Source organism: Phyllopteryx taeniolatus, chromosome 20 (assembly GCF_024500385.1).
Source record: "Phyllopteryx taeniolatus isolate TA_2022b chromosome 20, UOR_Ptae_1.2, whole genome shotgun sequence".
NCBI classification, from domain to species: Eukaryota; Metazoa; Chordata; class Actinopteri; order Syngnathiformes; family Syngnathidae; genus Phyllopteryx; species Phyllopteryx taeniolatus.
Window position 1 is genome coordinate 5,762,644 of NC_084521.1, and position 21,651 is coordinate 5,784,294.

At 42.9% G+C, this 21,651-nt stretch overlaps 2 protein-coding genes across 4 annotated transcripts in view; both read left to right on the forward strand.

Annotated features, from left to right (window-relative positions):
• The first annotated feature begins 1 nt into the window (after position 1).
• myd88 (MYD88 innate immune signal transduction adaptor) lies at positions 2–2,684 on the forward strand. Its single transcript, XM_061758795.1, has 5 exons — positions 2–433; positions 985–1,116; positions 1,310–1,487; positions 1,579–1,670; positions 2,081–2,684. Exons 1-5 carry the CDS (start codon positions 118–120, stop codon positions 2,233–2,235), a joined length of 873 nt encoding a protein of 290 aa, XP_061614779.1. The 5' UTR covers positions 2–117; the 3' UTR covers positions 2,236–2,684.
• A 1,432-nt stretch (positions 2,685–4,116) lies between these two features.
• The window catches only part of oxsr1b (oxidative stress responsive kinase 1b), a 34,494-nt gene continuing 16,959 nt past the window's right edge, over positions 4,117–21,651 (forward strand). The window contains exons 1-3 of one of the 3 annotated variants that reach the window (XM_061758964.1): positions 4,117–4,447; positions 11,957–12,069; positions 19,145–19,253. In XM_061758964.1, the coding sequence (XP_061614948.1) occupies positions 4,378–4,447; positions 11,957–12,069; positions 19,145–19,253 (292 nt within the window). In that variant the 5' untranslated portion in view covers positions 4,117–4,377. The remainder of the gene's footprint in view (positions 4,448–11,956; positions 12,070–19,144; positions 19,254–21,651) is intronic. The other 2 variants (XM_061758966.1, XM_061758965.1) reach the window with 2 other exon arrangements.

Below are 21,651 nucleotides of genomic sequence, written 5' to 3' on the forward strand. Positions count from 1 at the left end.
GCGTGATTACAGCAGTGATTGCGGCACTGTGGTTCCGCCCCACGCGTGACGCACTTCCTGTCAGGTAACTTTTACTGCTGATGAGGGCGGAAAAAAAGAAAACAGTCTAGAAACAACATGGCAGGCGTCTGTACGGCGGTGCTGGAGGACCTGTCCACCGTCCCTCTGGTCGCCCTCAACATGACCGTCAGGAAGAAGCTGGGCCTTCACTTGAACCCCAGGACTGTGGTGGCCGCCGACTGGACGAATGTGGCCGAGGCCATGGGCTTCTCTTACCTGGAAATCCTCAACTACCAGGCGGCCCCGAACCCCATTTTGCGGGTGTTGGATGACTGGCAAGCGGGCTCGACGGAGGCAACCGTGGGCAAGCTGTTGTCCATCTTGGAGGAAGTGGAGAGGAACGACGTCGTGGAGGATCTTCGTCCTCTCATGGGTACACTTGGTGACATTTAATTATCTTTCTATCTATCGACCTGTCTGTCTACTTTAGGAAGCGCTTCCTGTTTCATATTGAAACTCCGTATTAATACTGCGCATGCGTACAACGCGTGGCTAATTGTCGTGCCTACATGGCAGCCATGTTGGCAGGGGCGACGTTTCCATCAAAGGCAATGATTGCACGAATATTGAAATTAAAAGTCGTAACTTGCTCATTTCTCAACTGATTTTCATGAAGTTTGCTTTTATGGTCAATGCCAAAGCGTGGGCTATCAATTACAAAATATTAGAATTTTTGTTTTGGCTGTGGCCTGTGTTTGGGAGTTCGACAGCCAGAATACCTGTCAAATACTTAGGTTAAAAGTGTGAACTGCGTTTCGTCTGAATAAAAAAAAATAATAATAAATCTGCACATATTTGTTTTCCTCTTTTATTGACTTTCATAGTGAGAAGAAAAAAACTCAAGTACAGATTCTTGAAAAAAAGTACTTCCACTTTGTTACTTCCTACCACTGACTAACTGTTTTTTGTTTGTTTTTCCGTCAGAGGAGGATGTGAGGAAGTTTCACAAAAGTTTGAAGAAAAAGGCCGTCCGCCCTCTGCAGGTCCCCGAGGTGGACAGCTGCGTCCCTCGCACCCCCGAGATGTCCGGGCTCACCCTGGAGGATGATCCTGAAGGTCAGTTGAACGAATGCTTTTCAACACTTATCTATACATATTTGTTTTAATTTAAAAAATAAATAAATCACACGTCTACAACGTTTTTGAAAGCATCAGCAATTCATCTCACGCATTTCACAATTTAATATCTTTTTTTTTATAATACGGGAACCTAAAAGGTTTGTGCACCTCTGTTCTATATTGTCTCCAGGTTCTCCCGAGCTGTTCGACGCCTTCATTTGCTACTGCAAGAGCGACATCTCGTTCGTTCACGAGATGATCCGGGAGCTGGAGCAGACGGACTACAGACTGAAGCTGTGCGTGTTCGACCGGAACGTCTTGCCCGGCTCATGCGTGTGGACGATTACCAGCGAGCTCATTGAGAGGAGGTGAGATCAAAGCGCATCATCAGAACTTTTTATTTTCATTTTTATTTTTTAAGACTTTCCCTGGTTTTCACCGTGGTGCTTATATGTGCAGGTGTAAGAGGATGGTGGTTGTGATCTCAGATGAATACATTGAAAGTGACGCCTGTGACTTCCAGACTAAGTTTGCTCTCAGCCTTTCTCCTGGTGAACAGCTAATTTTTTGCTTCATGTTTGACTAAGTGCAGTGGTACCTTGACTTACAAGTGTCTCAATTTACGGGTACAAGTTTTCAGAGTTACACATTGATTATTTTTTGTTGCGAGCTAAAATTGGAGTTATAAAAGAGCTATGTGCAATAATTCCTTGCTATATCGAGGTTCGTTTATTCCAGATTGAGTGCATCGCTGTTTATGTATTTTTTATTATTTTATTTTTTTTAAACATCAATGTAGTGCAATGACTGACCTGCACTTCGCTGTTACAGTCAGCTTTATAGGCCAATATTGTCATATTTAAGCTTCATCACAGAACAAATGAAAGTCGTAAGTCAAGGTACCACTGCATTTGACTTAATATGTGACAACTAAACTCTTTGCGTCTTTCTACCATGACAGGAGCTCGGAATAAACGACTGATCCCCGTTGTTTACAAGTCGATGACAAAACAGTTCCCGAGGATCCTAAGCTTCCTGACCGTGTGCGACTACACAAATCCGTACACACAGACCTGGTTTTGGGAACGGCTGGCCAGAGCTCTTTCTTTGCCATAAATGTGACTGTTATTCATTTTTTTATAAAAATGCTTTTTGATAATTCCATCAATGATAAAGACAATATTGGGACCAAATTTCAAACTGTTAGGTCAATTGTGAAGAAATTGTCATTCTAAAATGGAACACTTTATTTTTTTAAAATGTGTTTTTATGTCATTTAGAATCTTACGAGAGACAAATTGCACGGATATTTTTGCTAAGTGCTGCTGTCGTTTTCATTGTAAAGATTGAAGAGCGCAAATATTTGGAGGTAATTCTACCCTTCCTCCTCGAATGTCAGCATGGGATTACAGCTGAAGGGGAAGTGTAAATGTATATGTGCCACACGTCCACATTTGACTGCCTGCTTTTCTCACTTCCTGCCCAGTGCCTTTACATTTCATGTTCTATTGGTACATGATGGTCTTTTTTTTACAGCAATTTGAATAAAAAAGAAAACAAACATATATTTTACCTTTTAATTTTCATTTACAATAAGTCAATCAACCACTTATTTTAGGAGTGAAATAAATCCTTTCTAAAAAAATATCTAAATTAATGCAACAAATATTACAGAACTCTTGATAGCCCCTGATATATATATATATATATATATATATAAATATTAACATGTAGAAATACAAGTACAAGCGGGAATGTGCAAACTCCACACGGGAAGGCCAAGCTTCAAACCCCAAGCCTGTAAACTTTGAGGGGATGTGCCAAGCACTTGTCCACTATGCTGTGCTAAACCATGTAAAATAGATTATTTTAAGAAAAATAATTTTTTATGATAGCGGCACGGTGAACGACTGGTTAGCACAGTTCTGAGGACCGGGGTTCAATCCCGTCCCTGCCTGTGTGGAATTTGCATGTTCTCCCTGTGCCTGCGTGGGTTTTCTCTGGGCACTCCGGTTTCCTCCCACAGCCCAAAAGCATGCATGCGAGGTTGATTGGAGACTCGAGATTGCCTTTAGGTGTGACTGTGTGCCCTGCGATTGGCTGGCGACCAGTTAAGGGTGTACCCCACCTCTCGCCCGAAGATAGCTGGGATAGGCTCCAGCACGCCCGCCAGCCTTGTGAGGATAAAGCGGTTCAGAAAATAGATGGATGGATGAATTTTTATAATGAAATTGTAACTTAATTGCTAGTTATTTAATGCATTGCAAAAACGTTTAATGTAAAAAAAACTTCAATATACTAATATTTTTCATTTAGATCAAGTAACTAAATATTTAATGAGATAAATGCATTAAATAACATACATTTTAATTAACCGATTTTAGGGGGGGGGGGCACCTCAAGGTAATGCATTTTACAGGACTGATGATATAAACCGTCCACCATGTGTCGTTATTGCGTAAATCTCGCATGTTGTTTCAGCCACTACCAGTGGTGTCGGCACTGAACGCACCACGAAACATTCCAATCAATATCCAATCACATCTCGACGTAGCGTGGCATTGTCCAATCAAAACTGTAATTAACGCCCGTATTTGGCAGCACTTGTGCCTTTCGTTTGGACTGTCCGGTTGCGCCGACATTTATTTACTTCTATTTAATATTGTAATAATAAAGGAAAGACTTTCAGTGGGACGTAAGTCAAGCGGCGAAAGAAGCATTTTTAAAAAAAATATTTGAGATGAAATTCCCATGAATTTATAATAAAATAAAATATCAGGGCCCCGATATCCGCCATTGAAAGTGTGGCGGAATCCACTCCTGGCTCACGTCTTGTCACTCATTTAATGTAGTGTTGCGTGAAGGTGACTCAATACACAGACTGACGTATTGCTGTCTTAATTGTTAACGGTCTGGCACCACTGGGGGTTCGTTTTTTACCCCACCCCTCTCCCATTTGGGGTACAGTAGCTGGGCATTCACAGCCGACGGGAATAGGAAGCCGTGCAGTGACCACAAGCAAGATGGCCGCCGAGGGAGTCCACATTTGCCGAGGCGGAATGCAGTAGGCGGGGCCGCGAGCCTTGTGTCAAACTTTGGGAATGACACCAGGAGTGCTGCAGGATTCGCAAAGAAGGGAAAGTGTCGCCCTTGTTGCCGCTCCTTGGATTTCTTGGGATTTCTTTTTCTTTTTTAAACGCCCAGCCTGTGGAGCCGAGACTTTTTCTTCGACGGTGTCAAATTGCATATACCTCAGCCATGTCGGAGGACCTGAGTTCCCAACCGTGGTCCATTCGTAAAGATGACTATGAGCTCCAAGAGGTGATTGGTATGTGATATTACTGCTTGCTAGCTTTCCTTCCACCCGATAATCTGTGACTACACGGTTGCTAACGCGAATACAGCCGTGATGTTTCATTTTATATATTTTTTAATTTAAATCTTCTAAGCATCTTCCTTTCCCCCCCCCCTGAGCTAAACGGAGGGTGACTTAATCGCGGGGCAGTCCTTGCCGGGCGGTGTTAGAACTTCAAGTCTGTGGAATGTTTCCACTGAGAAAGACAACCCCGCCCAGTGGGGCTACGCCGGTGTAAAGAAACGAGCGTGTGAGGTTGACCCGCGTTTGGCATGGCTGAAGACAATTTTGCTGCGAGAAAGCACTTAATTCAATTAACAATCTTGGCTTGAATCAAATTTGACTCCTTAGCGAGAGTTACGTATGTTCTTGGCAACATTACCTTGATTGTATCAACTAGGCTAACTGTGTTACCTATGAGTTGTGTAACCCCTAGGGGCTTTAAAATAATAAAACGTGACTGCTAATCATTTTAATTTGATGATTGAATTGCTGCATTTCCTCTAAATTAGATCTTTCATGTAAAAAAAAAACTGTCCGAATATTGTTAATCTTTTTTTAATCAGCACATTTTCCTACTATACTTTTCATTTAATGATCGTTTGAATTGCTGTATTGCAATACATACATAATTTCTCGAATATACAAAATCTCTTTGTTGAATGTAACTGTGAATTGCTGCTAGGCAGAAATATATTTATTTTATATATAAAAAAAGAAATGGAATACATTATTCAAACTTCTTAAATACAGTAAATTATTAAAATTTAACTCTGGCTGCAACTAACGATTAATCCATCAATTGCTTTTTTTCAGTTTATCGATGAATTGTATTTAAGAGAAGTTAAAAAAATGTCCGTCCCTTTATTCAAAAGCAGGACTTTTTTTTTTCCTCAAATTGACAGTGCAGAAAATTCACAAACATAAATTGATTATTGATTTGCAAATGTCTTATTTTGATGAAAGAAAAAGATAATCAGTCTGCGTTATTTTTTATTCTTTACTTTTTTTCTTTCACTAAAATTGTCCAAATATTTATACATCAATTGAGTCATGAGTCTGTTCATGCAGAACTATTTTGAGGGCATTAACCATATAAAATGGCTTCAGGAAAACTAAAATAATTTCACTGTTTGCTGGGTAACATTACCAGTAATCTTCTATATAATAGGCAGTAAACTATTTGTATGTATAAATGTATCAGGAGGCTTGTATTTCTTATTTTGTAGTGTTGTGAGCATCTAGTCTTCTCATTTCACATTTATAAATCCTCTGAGGGCAATAGTAAATGCATGGAGAAAAAAACCCCAAATTAAATGTTTATTATTAGCTTTTGGGGGGTTTATGTTTTCTTAACAGTCCGTCTGAGGTTTCATTTATTTTTTTGAATTGCTTGTCAGGCCTTATCAAGAGATCTTACGGGCCTCTGTTTGCTCTGCCACGTCCGCATTTGTCCCGCCCTTCAGATATATGACCCTCCCCTCGCTTTGCCCCACTTTGCTGAGAACACGAAGGTGTGCGGAGCGTCGCTTGGTCAGCGCCTCTGCGCACGCTTCCGATGCCAAAATCAACTTCTGACATTCGCTCAAGTTCATCGATGAATTGAAATGTATTCGTCAGGACAATTTCTCGTCACGCGCTAGTTTACAAAACTGGTCAGTGTCGCCAACCTGGGAATTTGTTTGCTCTTTACGACCCCTCTTGCGACTATTTTTCAAAAACGGGACCAGTGAATTTAACTCCTGCTGAGCGACGAACAACGTGAACATTGTTTGTTTTCCGTATGTCAAGAAAGGAGGTCGGTGACAGTCAGTCACAGTATCAATTGCACTGATAATTACCGAAGACGCGGTGTATCAGCGTGGAAATCTGAGGTTCATCTCGATCGCTTGAACGACTTCAGATTTCTTTTTATAGTCGACGCTAAATTAACGCTAGTCGACGACGTCGATTAATCGATGAAGTCATTGATATTTTTTTTCACGTGTGCCCAGCGCATCTTTGTTTTTGGTTTCTTCTCCCCAGGGAAACCGGTCATGCCCATTCTTAGAATACGTTTATTTGTGAATATGCAAGGGTTTACTTAAATGTTTTTTTCTTTACATACAATTTGAAAACAATTGCTCTAAACATTTATGTAAACACGATCCTTCCTAAATTCACATCAAACTGCATGGTTCGGCTGGTCCGTATGTCCGTTTTTGAATGGGAAAGCCGCACCCCCTCGGCTGGAAATGTTAGGCTTGGAAGCACCTAGCTTGGGTCAAATGTTTCAAATGTGAATAAATCACTACTTTTGCCACGTATAAACGGGCTCTACATCAGTGCGATTGACTCTGATTGCCTTCCACCCGGCTCCTTTTTTGGCATCCAAACTATGTGAAAGTGATTCTGATCAGTATGTGTGTTTCTTAGCGGAAATTCAAGTTGCTAGTATCCTTTTAGAAGAAAGAAAGGCGCTAAAGAGGTGAGAAACGTTGCTAAATTAGCAGCACTAACTCAACTTTTCTAAATGAGCTCCTCTCTGTGCTTCAAGAGCTGCAACAACAACAACAAAATCGTCCTGAGCAATAAACTCAAATTAATTGATTAAAATCAATTCATAGCCCAGCCCTAGAACAGACATAAACCGATTTGTAGAGTTCAATCATTCATGATTTTGTGCTTAATGTGGAGTTTAATCAATGCTCCTGTGTCTTGATGCATAATAGATTTCAGCAGAGTGCGCATGTACTGCAAATCAAGCTGAGTTTGCTGCCTAAATGAGCTGCGGAAGAAGTCGAAGTAAAACTGCGTGTTCTGTCGCTGTTTCAAAAAAAAAAAAAAAAAAAAAAAAATCCTCTGACATATTCAGTCACAGCACACTAAAAAATATATATTCAGATTTGGGAAAAGTTTTCCAATAGCAAATCGTCTGTTCCACTGAGAAACTTTTGCCAACATCAGCACTTTATGAACTGTACGGGCAATGTTTCAAGTAACATTTCAACATTCTTTACTGTCAAGCAAGTGTAAAAAAAAAAAAAAACATTTTTAATGGTAATATGAATATATGAAAATGATAAAACACCCTTTACACACATCACAGATGCTCCTCACGGGTCTCATTTTAAAATTTTGACTAGTAGTTAGTTAAAAGTACATTTTGCCATCAGTATGCTTTTTTTTTTTCCCGTCAAGTAACATTTTAACCAGTTACATTCTGTAAGACTAAAGTCAGATTGCTGGCGAAGTGAGACATTGACACGGCCGTCACATACCTGCTCCATTAAGAAGCTAATTCGAGGCCATGCTAATCTGATAATGTGCCGTTTGCACTTAACGAACTCCAGTTGACCCGAGTGCGACTTCTCATTAGCCATAGGAATCACCTCCTTGTGTTTTCAAAACACCCCAATCAATTTCGCTAAGTTTTATTGCTTCTTCTGCACCATTATCCAAAGAAGAAGAAGACGGCATGCCTTAGAATCGTGATTCTCAAACTGGGTTTCAGCAGCGCGGGGGGTCCACAAAATTAGCGCGTGGGGAAGCTGAAAGTGTTTATGTCGCAATGTAAGCGCTTCTCCTCACACTTTCACTTTCACACATCGGAAGCGTTATGGCAACAGCCGTACTATGGCTCGTCGAGATATATGCTTACAGAAAACACATGGCAAAGTCTTGCAAAGAGCATGCTTGTTTTGTCAATGTTTCGGGGTTTTCGTTTTCACGTCATCCGCCACGTTGGACGGCGTCTCCCGGGGGACGCTTGACTTGAGATGTTTTGTCAAAGTTCGTCCAACAGTATATTGTATACATATTGTATTGGTTTGTGATGGAAACAAATGGAGCCTGGAAGGGGAAAAAAAAACTATGCTAAGATGCCATATGGATACTGTGTTGGTACATCAAACTGCAATACTGACACAGTCACAGCACACTAAAAAATATATATATTCTGTGTTGTGTTCTTGCCAATTATCTCATAATCGCCTTTCCGTAATATTACGTTACGTCGTGATACCACAATAATATAGTATCGTGACTTCCGTGCGATTCCCACCGCTAGTCCAAAATTCCCACTTAAGTTAGGTGTACAGTGGTGCCTTGAGATACGAATGACCCAACTTACACGTTTTTCAAGATACGAGCCATGGTTCGCCCAATTTCGTGCTTCGATTTACGACTAAAAATTCGAGATGGGTGTGCTGTATGGTGACCTCGAACTTAACTCACCTCACAATAAGCAGCAGGTTGGCAGATAATGAACAATGCTTTAAAAAAGAGGCTTCACGCTGTTAATGCCACTCCCAGTTGCAGTTTACTGTGTTAAATAAAACATTTTAAGGAACGCATATTTGAACACAAACGGTGCACCAACACGACAGAAAATCTAACAATACTCACAGGCATATATTCTTCATCCTCTGCTAAAAGCGACTAATAGTACTGCAGTGTATTGATTCACTTACAGTAGTTGTGAAACTCCTGTCTATTTGTGTCTGCATGACTGTATTTTACTACCCCCTGGTGGACAATATGCACACACCAGAAGGTGCCACAATGAATGAATCATGAGGCACAAACGGTTGAATTCTTTACATTCTATTTAATTATGCAATTACAAAGTGTTTTTATGAAGTACAATAGAGGACTGTTTTCCTTCTTAAAAAAACTACCAAAATGTTTGTTGCGTTATTGGGGCAGGCTGGCTGGAATGTATTAATGGCATTTACATTCATTTCAATTGGATTAAACGCGTATCTCAAGGCACCACTTATCTCCAGCTAGCATACATGGAGTTTTCTGAACAGAATTTGGTGTTTTAAGCCCAAATTCTTCGTGCTTATCATTTTTACGATCATTAAGTCTTCAGTAGCGGGCGTGATGTCTGGAGCCGTGCCTGCTCCCTGCTGTCCCAACGCCAACCACGTCGAAATCAATTGATGTCATCTGACAGTTGGTCAATACTGCAGCTTTGCCTGCCGTCCAGAGCGGGAGAAGTTGAGGAACGCTCCTCAGATATCTACAAAAATGTCGTTGTAAACGGATACTATTGGAAGAGGAGGAGGACCATGTCAGTTTGATGGATTTTAAAGAAAGATCCATCTCAGACTTGCTCAGCCGGTCTTTCCGCATCTTTCCTCGACGATCATTTTATGAACAAAAGCCTCTGAACAATGATTTATGGCTGCTGGCAGCGCATCAGGTTGCTTGCCTTTTCATTATCCCCCCCCCCCCCGATAATTTTTAATGAAGTGCCAGGAATCACACGTTAGTCACTACTAAAAAATATCTTCTGTCAATTACGTCCCACCATTTCATATTACAGTAATATGGACCAAGCCCTGATGTGAATAATGACAAACCACAAGTTAGTGACGCCCCCTGAATATTAGTTTAAACTGCAAACTGTGATCGCAAAACAGTTTAATATCAAACTCCAAACTTTAAAGATCAAAAGCTGAGTGATGATTTGATTTGACTTTAAAGGCCAATAAAAAGCAGCAGTTGGCGCATCCTGTCCTCATCTGGTATTAACTCCAGGCTCTGCTGGCTGCTCCGTGTTGAAATGTGACCCCCGAGCGTCCCTGCCGCAAAGCCAACAATGTTCCTCCCCCCCCCCCCCCCCCCCAATATTGCCATCCAGAGAAGCACGCACACTTTATCCCAGGCGACTAGCTGTTTGTTTGTGTGGAGGAATTTACACCCCAATGTGGTCTTGACAAGTGGATCACTGTGTGTGTAAGTTTTGCTTGAGCCAGGACCAAACCCCCAAGCCCAAACACTGGCCCACCTCCAGAGATTTGGGAGCGAGCGCTGGCTTGTAGTTTGAGCAGCAATTACTAGAAAGCCGAACATTTTTGGGGCTCGGCTTGGTCATCAATCAATCCTTGTCGCTGCTGTCCTTGTTTTTTTTTTTTTTTTTTTTTTTTAATGTAATAACAAGACGCCAACATCTCAGTCAATTAAGAATTCAACCGTGGCTGACTTTACCTCTCTTTATGTCCTTTTTATGTTGGAAGGAGTACAAAGTACAGGTATCTGTTTTCAAATGTAGGGAATAAAAGTAAAATGTCGTCAGAAAAATAAATGCAATAAGTGCAAAACGTGGTTCTTTGAGGTACGCTGACATCATGCACAAACGCCGGAAAGTTCTGTATACGTATTTTACGAGTCCCAAAATGTATGGCTTCGGGAGCTTTAGAGGTTCCACGATATTTGCAAGCATCAAAAAAGTGACCCTTTATTGGCCTGTCGCATCCAGGAAATGACAAAGGAAATTGCAATTTTATTGGATTATCACAGAGAGTCGCTCTTGCGTCATGTTGCATTGTACTGTACTGTATTTGTTTCACATGGCTTTAAGCCATGTTCTAAATGTAAATGGTTAAATACACAAGGTCAGCTGTATTTTAATTAAACTCTGAGAACAGTTTTGGTCTTCAACACGCCTCCCCCCCTATTTCCAAATCGTGGCTCAGTGAGAAGTTCAAACAATGGGCACTTTGTTAATATTTGGGCATAGCCAAGACGAGGGCAAAGGGGGTTAGGAAAAGCTTACTGGAGGGTGGACGGGCTCGCTGCTCATTCTTCTGCCACTCCGAGATTCTTGCCAGAGGAAAAAGTGCTCTCAGCGTTGCGCGCATAAGCCGCGGATTGTGTGCGAAGTGCCGCGTGTGCCCGTCGAAGTAAAATACCGTATCGAGGGGGCAGTGGAATGACCTCGCACGGACCGCAAACAACTAGCGGGTCTCTTTAGGAGGCATTTGCAGATTATTAAACACATTTTATTTAGGATTTAAACCCAGGCATGTTAGTCATTGTAGTAGAAAAGACATTTGTAAAAACATGGGTGTTGATGATTGAGGTCAAAGTTGTTCAGTTTGCTAATGAATCCTCATCGAAAGAAAACCGTGTAACGCGAACCCCCGCTATTCACAAATTCACCTCTTTATCTATTTTTCTGTGGATCCTATCCTAACCCGAAAACCCAGTGTTTGTGCTCTTTCTGTAACTTTCTAACATGTCGCAAGATGGCAGCAAAACCCTGGCTAATAGGAAAGTAGTCATTGTTGTCAAGAAAGTATGGTGAAGTGATGCATCTCCAACCTTGTAAGATCTTTGCAACGGCAACATACATGCAGACTTTTTGGTGCATTTCCTCTTAACTCAAATCACCTCGAAGCCATTTTATTTTTACGGCTCATCTTTTCTCTCTTTTCGCAGCAGGTTTACTGTACATACCAAAGTGAAATTCCATGACGCGGGTAATGCTACGGAGCAATCGTTGCGTTTTGTCCTCTGAGATTCTTAATCCTGATCATTCATTGGTAGAGAGACATTCCATTGCTGCACAGTGTACACAGTTGTAAGCTGTAAAAATAACTGGCTCATGTAACCGTGGCCTGTTATGTACCGCGGGGCGCACTAATCCGACCGGGGGATGGCTGTCGTTAACTTGATCCATAATCGGAATGGCGTTCTTTCATTCTCTTCCAGGGAGCGGGGCCACAGCTGTGGTTCAAGCCGCCTACTGCACACCGCGCAAGGAGAAGGTGGCCATCAAACGCATCAACCTGGAGAAGTGCCAGACCAGCATGGACGAACTCTTGGTAAGCTCGAGAATCGTGACGCGCATGTTGGCATTTTGGTAGAGGTGGGAGTCAGTCCCAGCTAGCGGCATCGTTAGCCTAATAGCATCATTGCGTGAGTCACAGTCATGTCGAGTTTCACCCAAGCAAATCCCACGACGATTTAAGTCTGACTCGAGTCACCCTCCGCTGGCATTTTGGGCTGGGCCCCAGTGAATCGGTTTCAGGGCTTCTTATTCAACCAACGAGTCTTTATACCCTTGATGCAATCTCGTCTAGCCGCTGAGCTCATCATTTAGCCCGTGACATCTTTTAACAACAGAGGTGCCAAGGATCCCGTTAAGTGTTCATTTATGACTCACTGGTCTCTCTTTGGAGCCTGAGATCAGCTTCTTAAATGCAAATTTTGTGTTGAAAGAAAATTTATGGCGGCACGGTGTACGACTGGTTAGTGCGTCTGCCTCACAGTTCTGAGGACCGGGGTTCAATCCCCTGCCCCGCCTGTGTGGCATTTGCATGTTCCCCCCGTGCCTGCGTGGGTTTTCTCCGGGCACTCCGGTTTCCTCCCAGATCCCAAAAAACATGCGTGGTAGGTTGATTGAAGACTCTAAATTGCCCGTAGGTGTGAATGTGAGTGCAAATGGTTGTTTGTTTACATGTGCCCTGCGACTGGCTGGCAACCATTTCAGGGTGTGCCCCGCCTCCTGCCCGATGATAGCTGGGGTAGGCTCCAGCACTCCCGCGACCCTTGTGAGGATAAGCGGCTCAGAAAATGGATGGATGGAAGAAAATTTATGGCAGGTTCCTGTCTACATTAAACTGCCCGATCCTGTGGAGAAATTAAGCCGATTTTGCTGTTGGATGACATGGAGTACAGTTGGGTTTCTTTTCTGTGGGTCTCCCGCAATCCCGCAGGTTGCCGGGTACCCAAACAGCGCGGAAGCTCAAAATGGAGCCCAGATTTCCTTTTATTTTGGGAGAAAAAATGTATGTTTTGAAAGAAGTCTGTGAAAGTCTTGAATGGCAGAAAAGTGCTAAAGCTGCACCGACTGCGCTCATTGTATTCCTGCCACTGCCATGTGATGGCGACGAAAACCACTTTCACAGAGGCACCGATGCTCGATGGGAGGGTTGAAGGCAGCCAGCAAATGTTCCGGTTTCCGGCGTAGTAATTCAGCGGCTGGATGCCAACAGTGTGTAAGTGCAGTGTGAAGTTTAACACCAGAGTTTCACTGCCTACGGCCTTTTCTGTTGAAAGCAGTGGAGGCAGTCGCACTGAAGTGGAATTGGAATTAAAAATGGAATTATCTGAATCCGCAAAGCCGAAACAGCTGCGTGAAGGCACACCAATGGCAGAATTACTGTTTTTGGCGTGACTTGTGTGTGCTTATTTCATTAACCCTCCTTGAGAGTTCTTTCATATAATTTTTCTGAATTACTCCACTTTCACTTTTCTATGCGTGAAGGAAAAAGATTGATACTTGTTCTTTGCAAGGAACCCCCTTTTGCTGATACAATCGTTCCACCTCGGCGGACGTCTGCGCTCGGCCGAGTGCCTTCCGAGTTGAACAATATGTTGATGTTTGTCAGCCGTGACGCCACATTGCTCCCATTGTGGCTTCGCTGTGTGACTGTGGCACCAGTTTGCGACGCAGCCCCGGGCTCGGATCGTGACAATCGGTCATTTAGTCCCTCGACTCGGATGTCCTGTGAACATGCAAGTGATTGGGAAACCCTCACGAGAGGTGGTATTTATTCTGCCACCTGGTTGGATGGTCTTTCTTTGTTGATAAAGGTCACATTACTTCCATCTGTCTCACTTCTTCTTGAATCAAAGCACTAAATTCATATCAATGGTATGAATTGAATCCCTTCACGATTACGGTATACAGTATGTCGTAAAACCATCCATCCATTTTCTACCGCTTATCCCAGGTCGGATCGCGGGGGCAGTAGCTTTAGCAGGGACGCCCAGATTTCCCTCTCCCCAGCCACTTCATCCAGCTCTTCCGGGGGGATCCCGAGGCGTTCCCAGGCCAGCCGAAAGATGTAGTCTCTCCAGCGTGTCCTGGGTCATCCCCGGGGTCTCCTCCCAGTGGGACGTGCCCGGAACACCTCACCACGGAGGTGTACGGGAGGCGTCCGAATCAGATGCCCCAGCCACCTCATCTGGCTCCTCTCGATGTGGAGGAGCGGCGGCGGCTCTACTCCGAGATCCTCCCGGATGACCGAGCTTCTCACCCTATCTCTAAGGGAGAGCCCGGACACCCTGCGTTGGAGACTCATTTCGGCCGCTTGTTCTTGTTCTTTCGGTCACCACCCACAGCTCGTGACCATAGGTGAGGGTAGTAACATAGATCGCCCGGTAAATTGAGAGCTTCGTCTTTCGGCTAAGCTGCTCCTTTACCACAACAGACCGATACAAAGTCTGCATCATTTCAGACGCTGCACCGATCCACCTGTCGATCTCCCGTTCCATTCTTCCCTCACTCATGAACAAGACCCCAAGATACTTGAACTCCTCCACTTGGGGCAGGATCTCATCCCCGACCTGGAGAGGGCACGCCACCCTTTTCCAACCGAGGACCACGATCTCAGATTTGGAGGTGCTGATTCTCATCCCAGCCGCTTCACACTCTGCTGCGAACCGCTCCAGTGTGACTTTGAAGCCAACAGAACCACATCATCTGCAAAAAGCAGAGATGAAAGACTGAGGTCACCAAACCGGACCCCCTCTACGCCTCGGCTGCGCCTTGAAATTCTGTCCATAAAAGTTATGGACAGAATCGGTGACAAAGGGCAGCCTTGGCGGAGTCCAACCCTCACCGGAAACGAGTCCGACTTACTGCCGGGTATGCGGACCAAACTCTGACTCCGGTCGTACAGGGACCGAACAGCCCGTATCAGGGGGTTCGGTACGCCATACTCCCGAAGCACCCCCCACAGGATCCCCCGAGGGACACGGTCGAACGCCTTCTCCAAGTCCACAAAACACATGTAGACTGGTTGGGCGAACTCCCATGCACCCTCGAAGACCCTGCTACCCTTTCGGGCTGTGCCCGGCCGGGCCCCATGGGTGCAGGCCCCGGTGACACGCGTCCGGGCAAGGGAAACCTAGATGCATGTCGTAAAACAAGAACAGTGTGACACTGCGTGAAGTGGACTTCTTCCAACTTTCTCCATAACAGTGAAACTGTAAAACAAGCTTTTTTTACTGCATTTTTTATTTTCGGTCAATGTTACACGATGTTAGTTAGCATGTTGCGCAGTTGCGTTAAGTCCGCAGCTAATGCCGCTGTTTACGGAGCTATTTGTGTTGGCAGAGCCAAATAACTGATTACACTGCATAAACCCAAAATCTTACCGAAAATAAATAAAATATTTCTAGTCAAAATTAATCCAATTTCACTTAAAGACTCATCACTTAAGAAGTAATTTTTACTTGTTTCAAAGCTAAATTTCACTTGAAATAAGAAGATAAATTTGTCACTATGATAAGAAAAAAAGCCAACTCCACTGATTAATTTTTTGTACTTCAAGTAAAAATTATCTTCAAAGTGAAGTAAAAATTGTCTCAAAACAAGTTACTTTTTAGGTGATGAGTCTTATTTTAAGGTTAATCAGAATAGTTTCGACTAGAAATAAGACACATTTTCTTAGTAAGATTTTGAGTTTTTGCAGTCTAAATAACCAACCAAATCATCATTTCTTGCTGAAAGAATAGTAACTTGTACAGTTAAAGATTTTATTGCAGCAAAGTCCTGAGTCTTAGTCATTTGTCGGATGTATTTTTGTGCGCACAAAGCAGTAGCAGTTTTGTCCAGATCATGTTAGAATTGTGTGTTTGTAACAGTACTTTAAATACCAACGTGGGGCAAAAGTTGTACATTGTGAAGTTATGATGATTTCCTTGCCCTTATATATTCACTGTCGTTCAAAAGACAGTCGAACAGTTCCATTCCGTCCTCATTAATGGAGTCTGATTGTTGTTATACATCATGTTGTATCCAAAGGGCACGCGTTTGCTTGACACAGATATGTCGGTGTTAGAGGTTTCTGCCATGAGAACATGTCGGGAAGTTCCCCCCCGTGGCATAGGTTCACAGGGACCTAATCCCCGCAACAAAGACCCTCCCCTGTTCTAACATTGTCTGCTGGAAAAAGATGGGCAAACCTGCCAACTGCCGGAGCACGATATCCTCCCTGTGAGGCCATTGTTTGTCTTCTGGCCCGCCGAGCCGCGCTGACCCGCCTGTTCCACCGGGCAGAGGACAGAAGGGGGCGAGGCTCAAGCCAAGCCTGCATCATCATTGTTCTGTCTGGGCACGGAGCGTCCAGAGATGGAAAGATGGGCAAGACGACCCACCGAGCTGTTTGTCTGGCCCGCCAGACTGGAAGATATTTGGGCAAATGAGCAACAGTTTGGGGTCAAACGCAGGTGAAATGTGGACTCACCTGTTGTGGAAAGAACCTGATTGGTCAGTCAATGGATCATGACATTTTTGGCTAAAAATCTGTACCCCTGCTAGACCCTGACAAAATGAAGGATGGGTATTTGATTACATTTCCGTGCTCGACTATGGCGAAAAATTAACAACTCGTGTTGTCATATCGAGATCAATGTTTCCCAACTGCCATAGTTTGAACATAGCATAAACTTCCCATAGTTTCTGTAAATGTCCTTCTTTAGACAGCAAACTAGAGACACAATTAATCCACAATCAATTCCACACAATTCCTAGTGATGAACTGATCGAATATTATGCCCATCTCCTACTAGGAATGTACGATATTGTCATGTCATTATGCCTGTAATAACACAATTATGTCACAGCTTCATCATTTCGCTAACTGAAAGAAGAAGAAGAAGAAGAAAAAAAATCCTTATTCAAGAAATATTAGCCGGGGGAATTGTGGGAGTTCAAGAGAATGAAATTTTCCATGGACTAAAACTTTAATAAACTTAAATTATTTTATCCATGTAATTTGATTAAATTATTGAAATCAAAGAAATTACCAAATTCATTTCGACAATACCTTCCTTTCTGGATTCTGATCAAGGTTTCCGGTTTACTTTCCATAAATGTATCTACAAGCCCACTTATTCCCATTAAAAGTTTCCATCCTATAAAAGTAGGCTCGTTTACTGTATTGTGATGTTCGATTTAGACAGAAACGAGTGGTGAAATCGATCAAGTGTGCCTAAATGTTCGCATTAAAATCGACCTAACATTGGACAGTCACTCTGCTTTGATGAATCTGTGGGACACTTGGTCCAGCATTGCTCAAAAGTCGCAGCTGCAGAGGGGTAAATAGTTTTTGGGGGGACTTCTTTGACGTAGAAATTCTTCTGTCATTTCACGCTTGTCAATTACTTGCAGTGTTGGGATACTGGTAATTCCAAACTTTTTTACATTTTTTTTTTTCTCAGTCATTGACTCTTTTCTCTTGTTTCTTGTTGAGAACTTGGCGGTGGTGGAAAGTAAAAACAAATCCTGTGCTTTGTTACTGTTCTTAAAGGGGGAGGAAACCCCACATTTTTTATGTTTTGTTGCAAGAATAGTTTGTATGCGCCACCACTAATCAAAACACGGTAGTCTGGTTAATAATGCGTTTGTGGAATAAGAATTAAACAGAATAGATCATCAATCTACAGCCAACTCAGGGTGCCGCCATTTTGGGCAATATAATATCACCCTCTGCTGGTGACCGAAATTAACATCACAACTACCGCGGCGATGGTTGCATAACCTGGAAAACCGGTTCGCAGACGCTTTGTGTATGCTGCAGATTGCTAAAATGATCGTTTGAACCCGCACTTGCTAAAATGTTGTTCAAAAGATCATGTCTGCAAACGCAACGTACACAGGGAGTCTGCAAACAACAGCGTCGCAGACTCGATGCGTATGTGTCCGGGTTAATGAAAAACGTCTGCAACGTCACCATCATATCTCCTGCTCAGCCTGACTCGGCATACAATGGTGTGAGCTAAGCATTTGTTGCCAACGACTCGACCCCGGAAGTGATCGCTGCACTTTTGGCAAATCAGCTCTGACCGTGGTCCTGCAACCCTGCACCCCCCCTTCTTCGAGGAAAAACCCCACAAGCGAGCTTTGATGGCTTTCAGCTAAAAAACAATAAAATATCCTGAAGGGATTTTTTTATATAAAGATTGACAAATTTTCTTGGGAGGAAAAAAAATCATAAAATTCCAACATTTTTTTTTTTTTTTTAAATACAAATGTTTTACTTTTGAATACATTTGGGATGATTAATTTCGCCTCTGTAAGGGGCCCCTCGACCCAAAAATTTTGAGAAGCCGCCTTCTAAAAGACCCTGGTGTAACTAACAATCCATTTTTGAATAGTTTAATAAAAATGTCTTAAAATTGATGGGGGAGTCATTTGGATTCCTGTGCCAGCATTACCTCACTTGCTTTACAAGGACATACTGTACATACACACTTCTTTACAGCCACATAAAAGCATTTTTTTATTCACTCCTGCACATATTAAATGTTATAGTGACTGGCCTCTGATGTCATTCCCATACCAAGTATTGCACTTAATTTCCTTTATTGCCTCATCCTAAAATATGTGGACATTCCTGTACAAGTGTGTTCGTTTGGGGCCCGAGCACCAGGCAGTAATATTCTTCTTCCGACAAATAAATCACCTTACATGCATGTAAGGAATGCACAAATTATCCAGTTGAAAATGTATGGACGTTAGGGGTCCCAGACACAACCCCACAAAACTCAATGCAGTTATGGAAAATTTGAAAAAAAAAACATGATTTAAATTCATTTAAAATATGTAGATTTAAAAAAAAAAAAAAAAAAAAAAACATGACACAGCCTTGGAAATGTTTGTATCCGCAGAAGTTAGCATTAAGCTAGCGGCCTTTCCTAAGGCGAAGTTGTGTGGTTGTTTTAAATACACAATTTAAAAGTAGGCTACCACTCTATTTGTCTTTGTTGTTGGATGTAAACATCGGTATGAGTATGTAATTATCCGATTGTGGAGCTTTTTCTTTGGGGGGTAATTTAAACATTTGCATTCATTCCCTGCGTTTCTGTCGCTTTCCTGTGTTTTAGAAAGAGATCCAGGCCATGAGCCAGTGCCACCACCCAAACATCGTGTCTTACTACACCTCATTCGTGGTGAAGGATGAGCTGTGGCTGGTCATGAAGCTACTAAGTGGCGGTAAGTGAATGTTACGTTCATCACCCCAGCGGGAACGTTTGGAGAAGCCGCTTCGTCTTCATATTAAGAGCGATTATAATATCGGGCAGGGCCTCTTGCGATGAAAGCCGTGTCGGTCTGGCAGTAGGACGCGCGGGATTCGTTCCCGTGCATGTCGGCCGTGATTGCGGGGAATGTGACAGCGCTGATCCTCATTGTGCACCCGCGCGAGGTACTTTAACTTGCGAACAGCGCACGAGCTAATGACAGGGCCGGGTAATAACAGGCTGGCGTCGAGGCGTCCGTGTGGCAGAGCTGCAATTAGCCGCGTGCACGAGGCCACCGCCGAGGAAGGAGTGCAGCTGTATCTGATTACTTTTGTTCCTCAGCCCCAGGAATGTAGAAAGTCAGTTGACTAGCAGGAAATATGTGGCCGCTTCCTAATCACGGGGGAATAGACATGATGAAAGCAACGGTCATGGCGTTGTGGATCCGTCTAATGTCAGTGTCACCTCTCATGTTAAACACGATCTGTTTCGGGATGCTGCAAACAATTTTTCCCATAACAAATAATGTGAATAGAACTAACTGCTTACATCATACAAACTTTATATTCTGTACAGGCAATTTAAAAAAAAAAGTCTTAACTGTCATACAATTGTACAATGTGGGTCACTGTATCATAATCATTTTTTTTTATGGGTTGGACCCCCATCTATTCCTGGATTTAAATTTTTTTTTTTTATTATTTATTTATTTTTTTGGGTGGAAAAAGGTGTCTATTTGCAATTTTCTTCAACGTGGCAAAAAAAACAAAAAACTAAAAACATTCTTTAATAAATACTGTCTAGTTATACTCAAGTGTAAGACTAATACTTAGTCGATGATTAGACTTAACATACCTTTAAAGCTTGAAGTCGATAGCTTCACCACTAGTCTTAAAATATTCATATTCATAACAGCGGGGTGGAAAAAAGTAAAGGCTACATCTTCGTTACCAAAATGTTATGTCCAATAATGCACGGGCAACGACTGTGTGATAACAAGAACCTGATTCATATCATAACACAAACCAACATCACAAAGTATAATATTTATTCTATTGTAGCGTCTCTTTGAGACAAGTAATGATTACTGCTGGCTGTAACGTTTAAAATAAATAAATAAATAAAATTCACCAAAAAGCCAAAGAAAAAGTTAAATGTGAAGCGTTAATTGGTGGTATGTTGAAGTATAGCTTCACATTATGTCTGACAATTTTTGTGCCATTGAAGAGGCCTATTTTCCCGAAGACGTGTGTTGACTTTTGAATGAAATGAAATTACTGCCGTTTTGACGCTCTCATTGCACTCCGTGTAACCGGTCGCGTCCAGATGCCGTGTCTGCCCCTTGAGTACGCCAGCCACCAGCCAGCCGGCAGCCGACAGCCGGCAGCCGGCAGCCGGCTCGCCTCTCAGCGGGTTTCTCGGTCTGGTTTCACTCTTGATGTTGACTTTTTTTGTGCGTGGTAATGAAATGATGGCCTTGGCCAAGTCTGCCATGGAGACGGCCTGGGGTGGATGTCGGGTTTTATAGAATTCCACTGCAGGGGGGGCATTGCTTTACCACACTCAATGCCAGCTCCTGAATGGATGCACCATAAAAAAAAAATAGTGCTCTTCAAAGCTGGATAACAAGCTGACACAGTGGCAACTGTTAGTGGCGTGTCACTGTTGACTCTTGCTTTGTCACGGGCTTACGGCATTTCTACACGGTGTGTCATATGTTGTATTGGCAGTGTGAACTGTTGCCTCCTTGATTCCTCTACTCACCGCTTGCCTGCCTTGTGAGCCCACTCGCAGTTCTGCTCTGAACAAACCGTTTGATTAGCTGGGCCCTATCACGTGGGAGTAGGTTCAATGTACTTGATTTGTGCTTCTTCATCTCTTTCTCCCTTTGTATACCACCCCCCCCCCCCCGTTTTTTTTTCTTTTTTTCACCGTGTCAAGAAACTGTATTGTTTAGCACCGTCTCTGGAAAATCCATCCAGTGGCAACATTCCGATTGTAGGCCTGCCGAAAGGTACGCTCTAGGGCTGGGGTGTCAAACTCATTTTTGTCACGGGCCACATCGTAGTGATGAGGGCCTCTTTGACTGTGAACCCATATAAATGAAAGATTACCTCATATACTGTAATTACATACAGTATACACAACACATTGATGAATAACCAGTTGAAAAATCAGAAGCCTATAAAAACATGTTTTTCAACTATTGCATTTCTTTTCAAAGTGGAATTAGTAACGAAAAATGCTTGCAAATATCTCAATGGTATTATACTAGAACAAAACTAACAATTTTGATTTGGCTTCGCGGGCCACATAAAATGATGTGGGGGGCCGGATCTGGCCCACGGGCCACCAGTTTGACACCTGTGCTC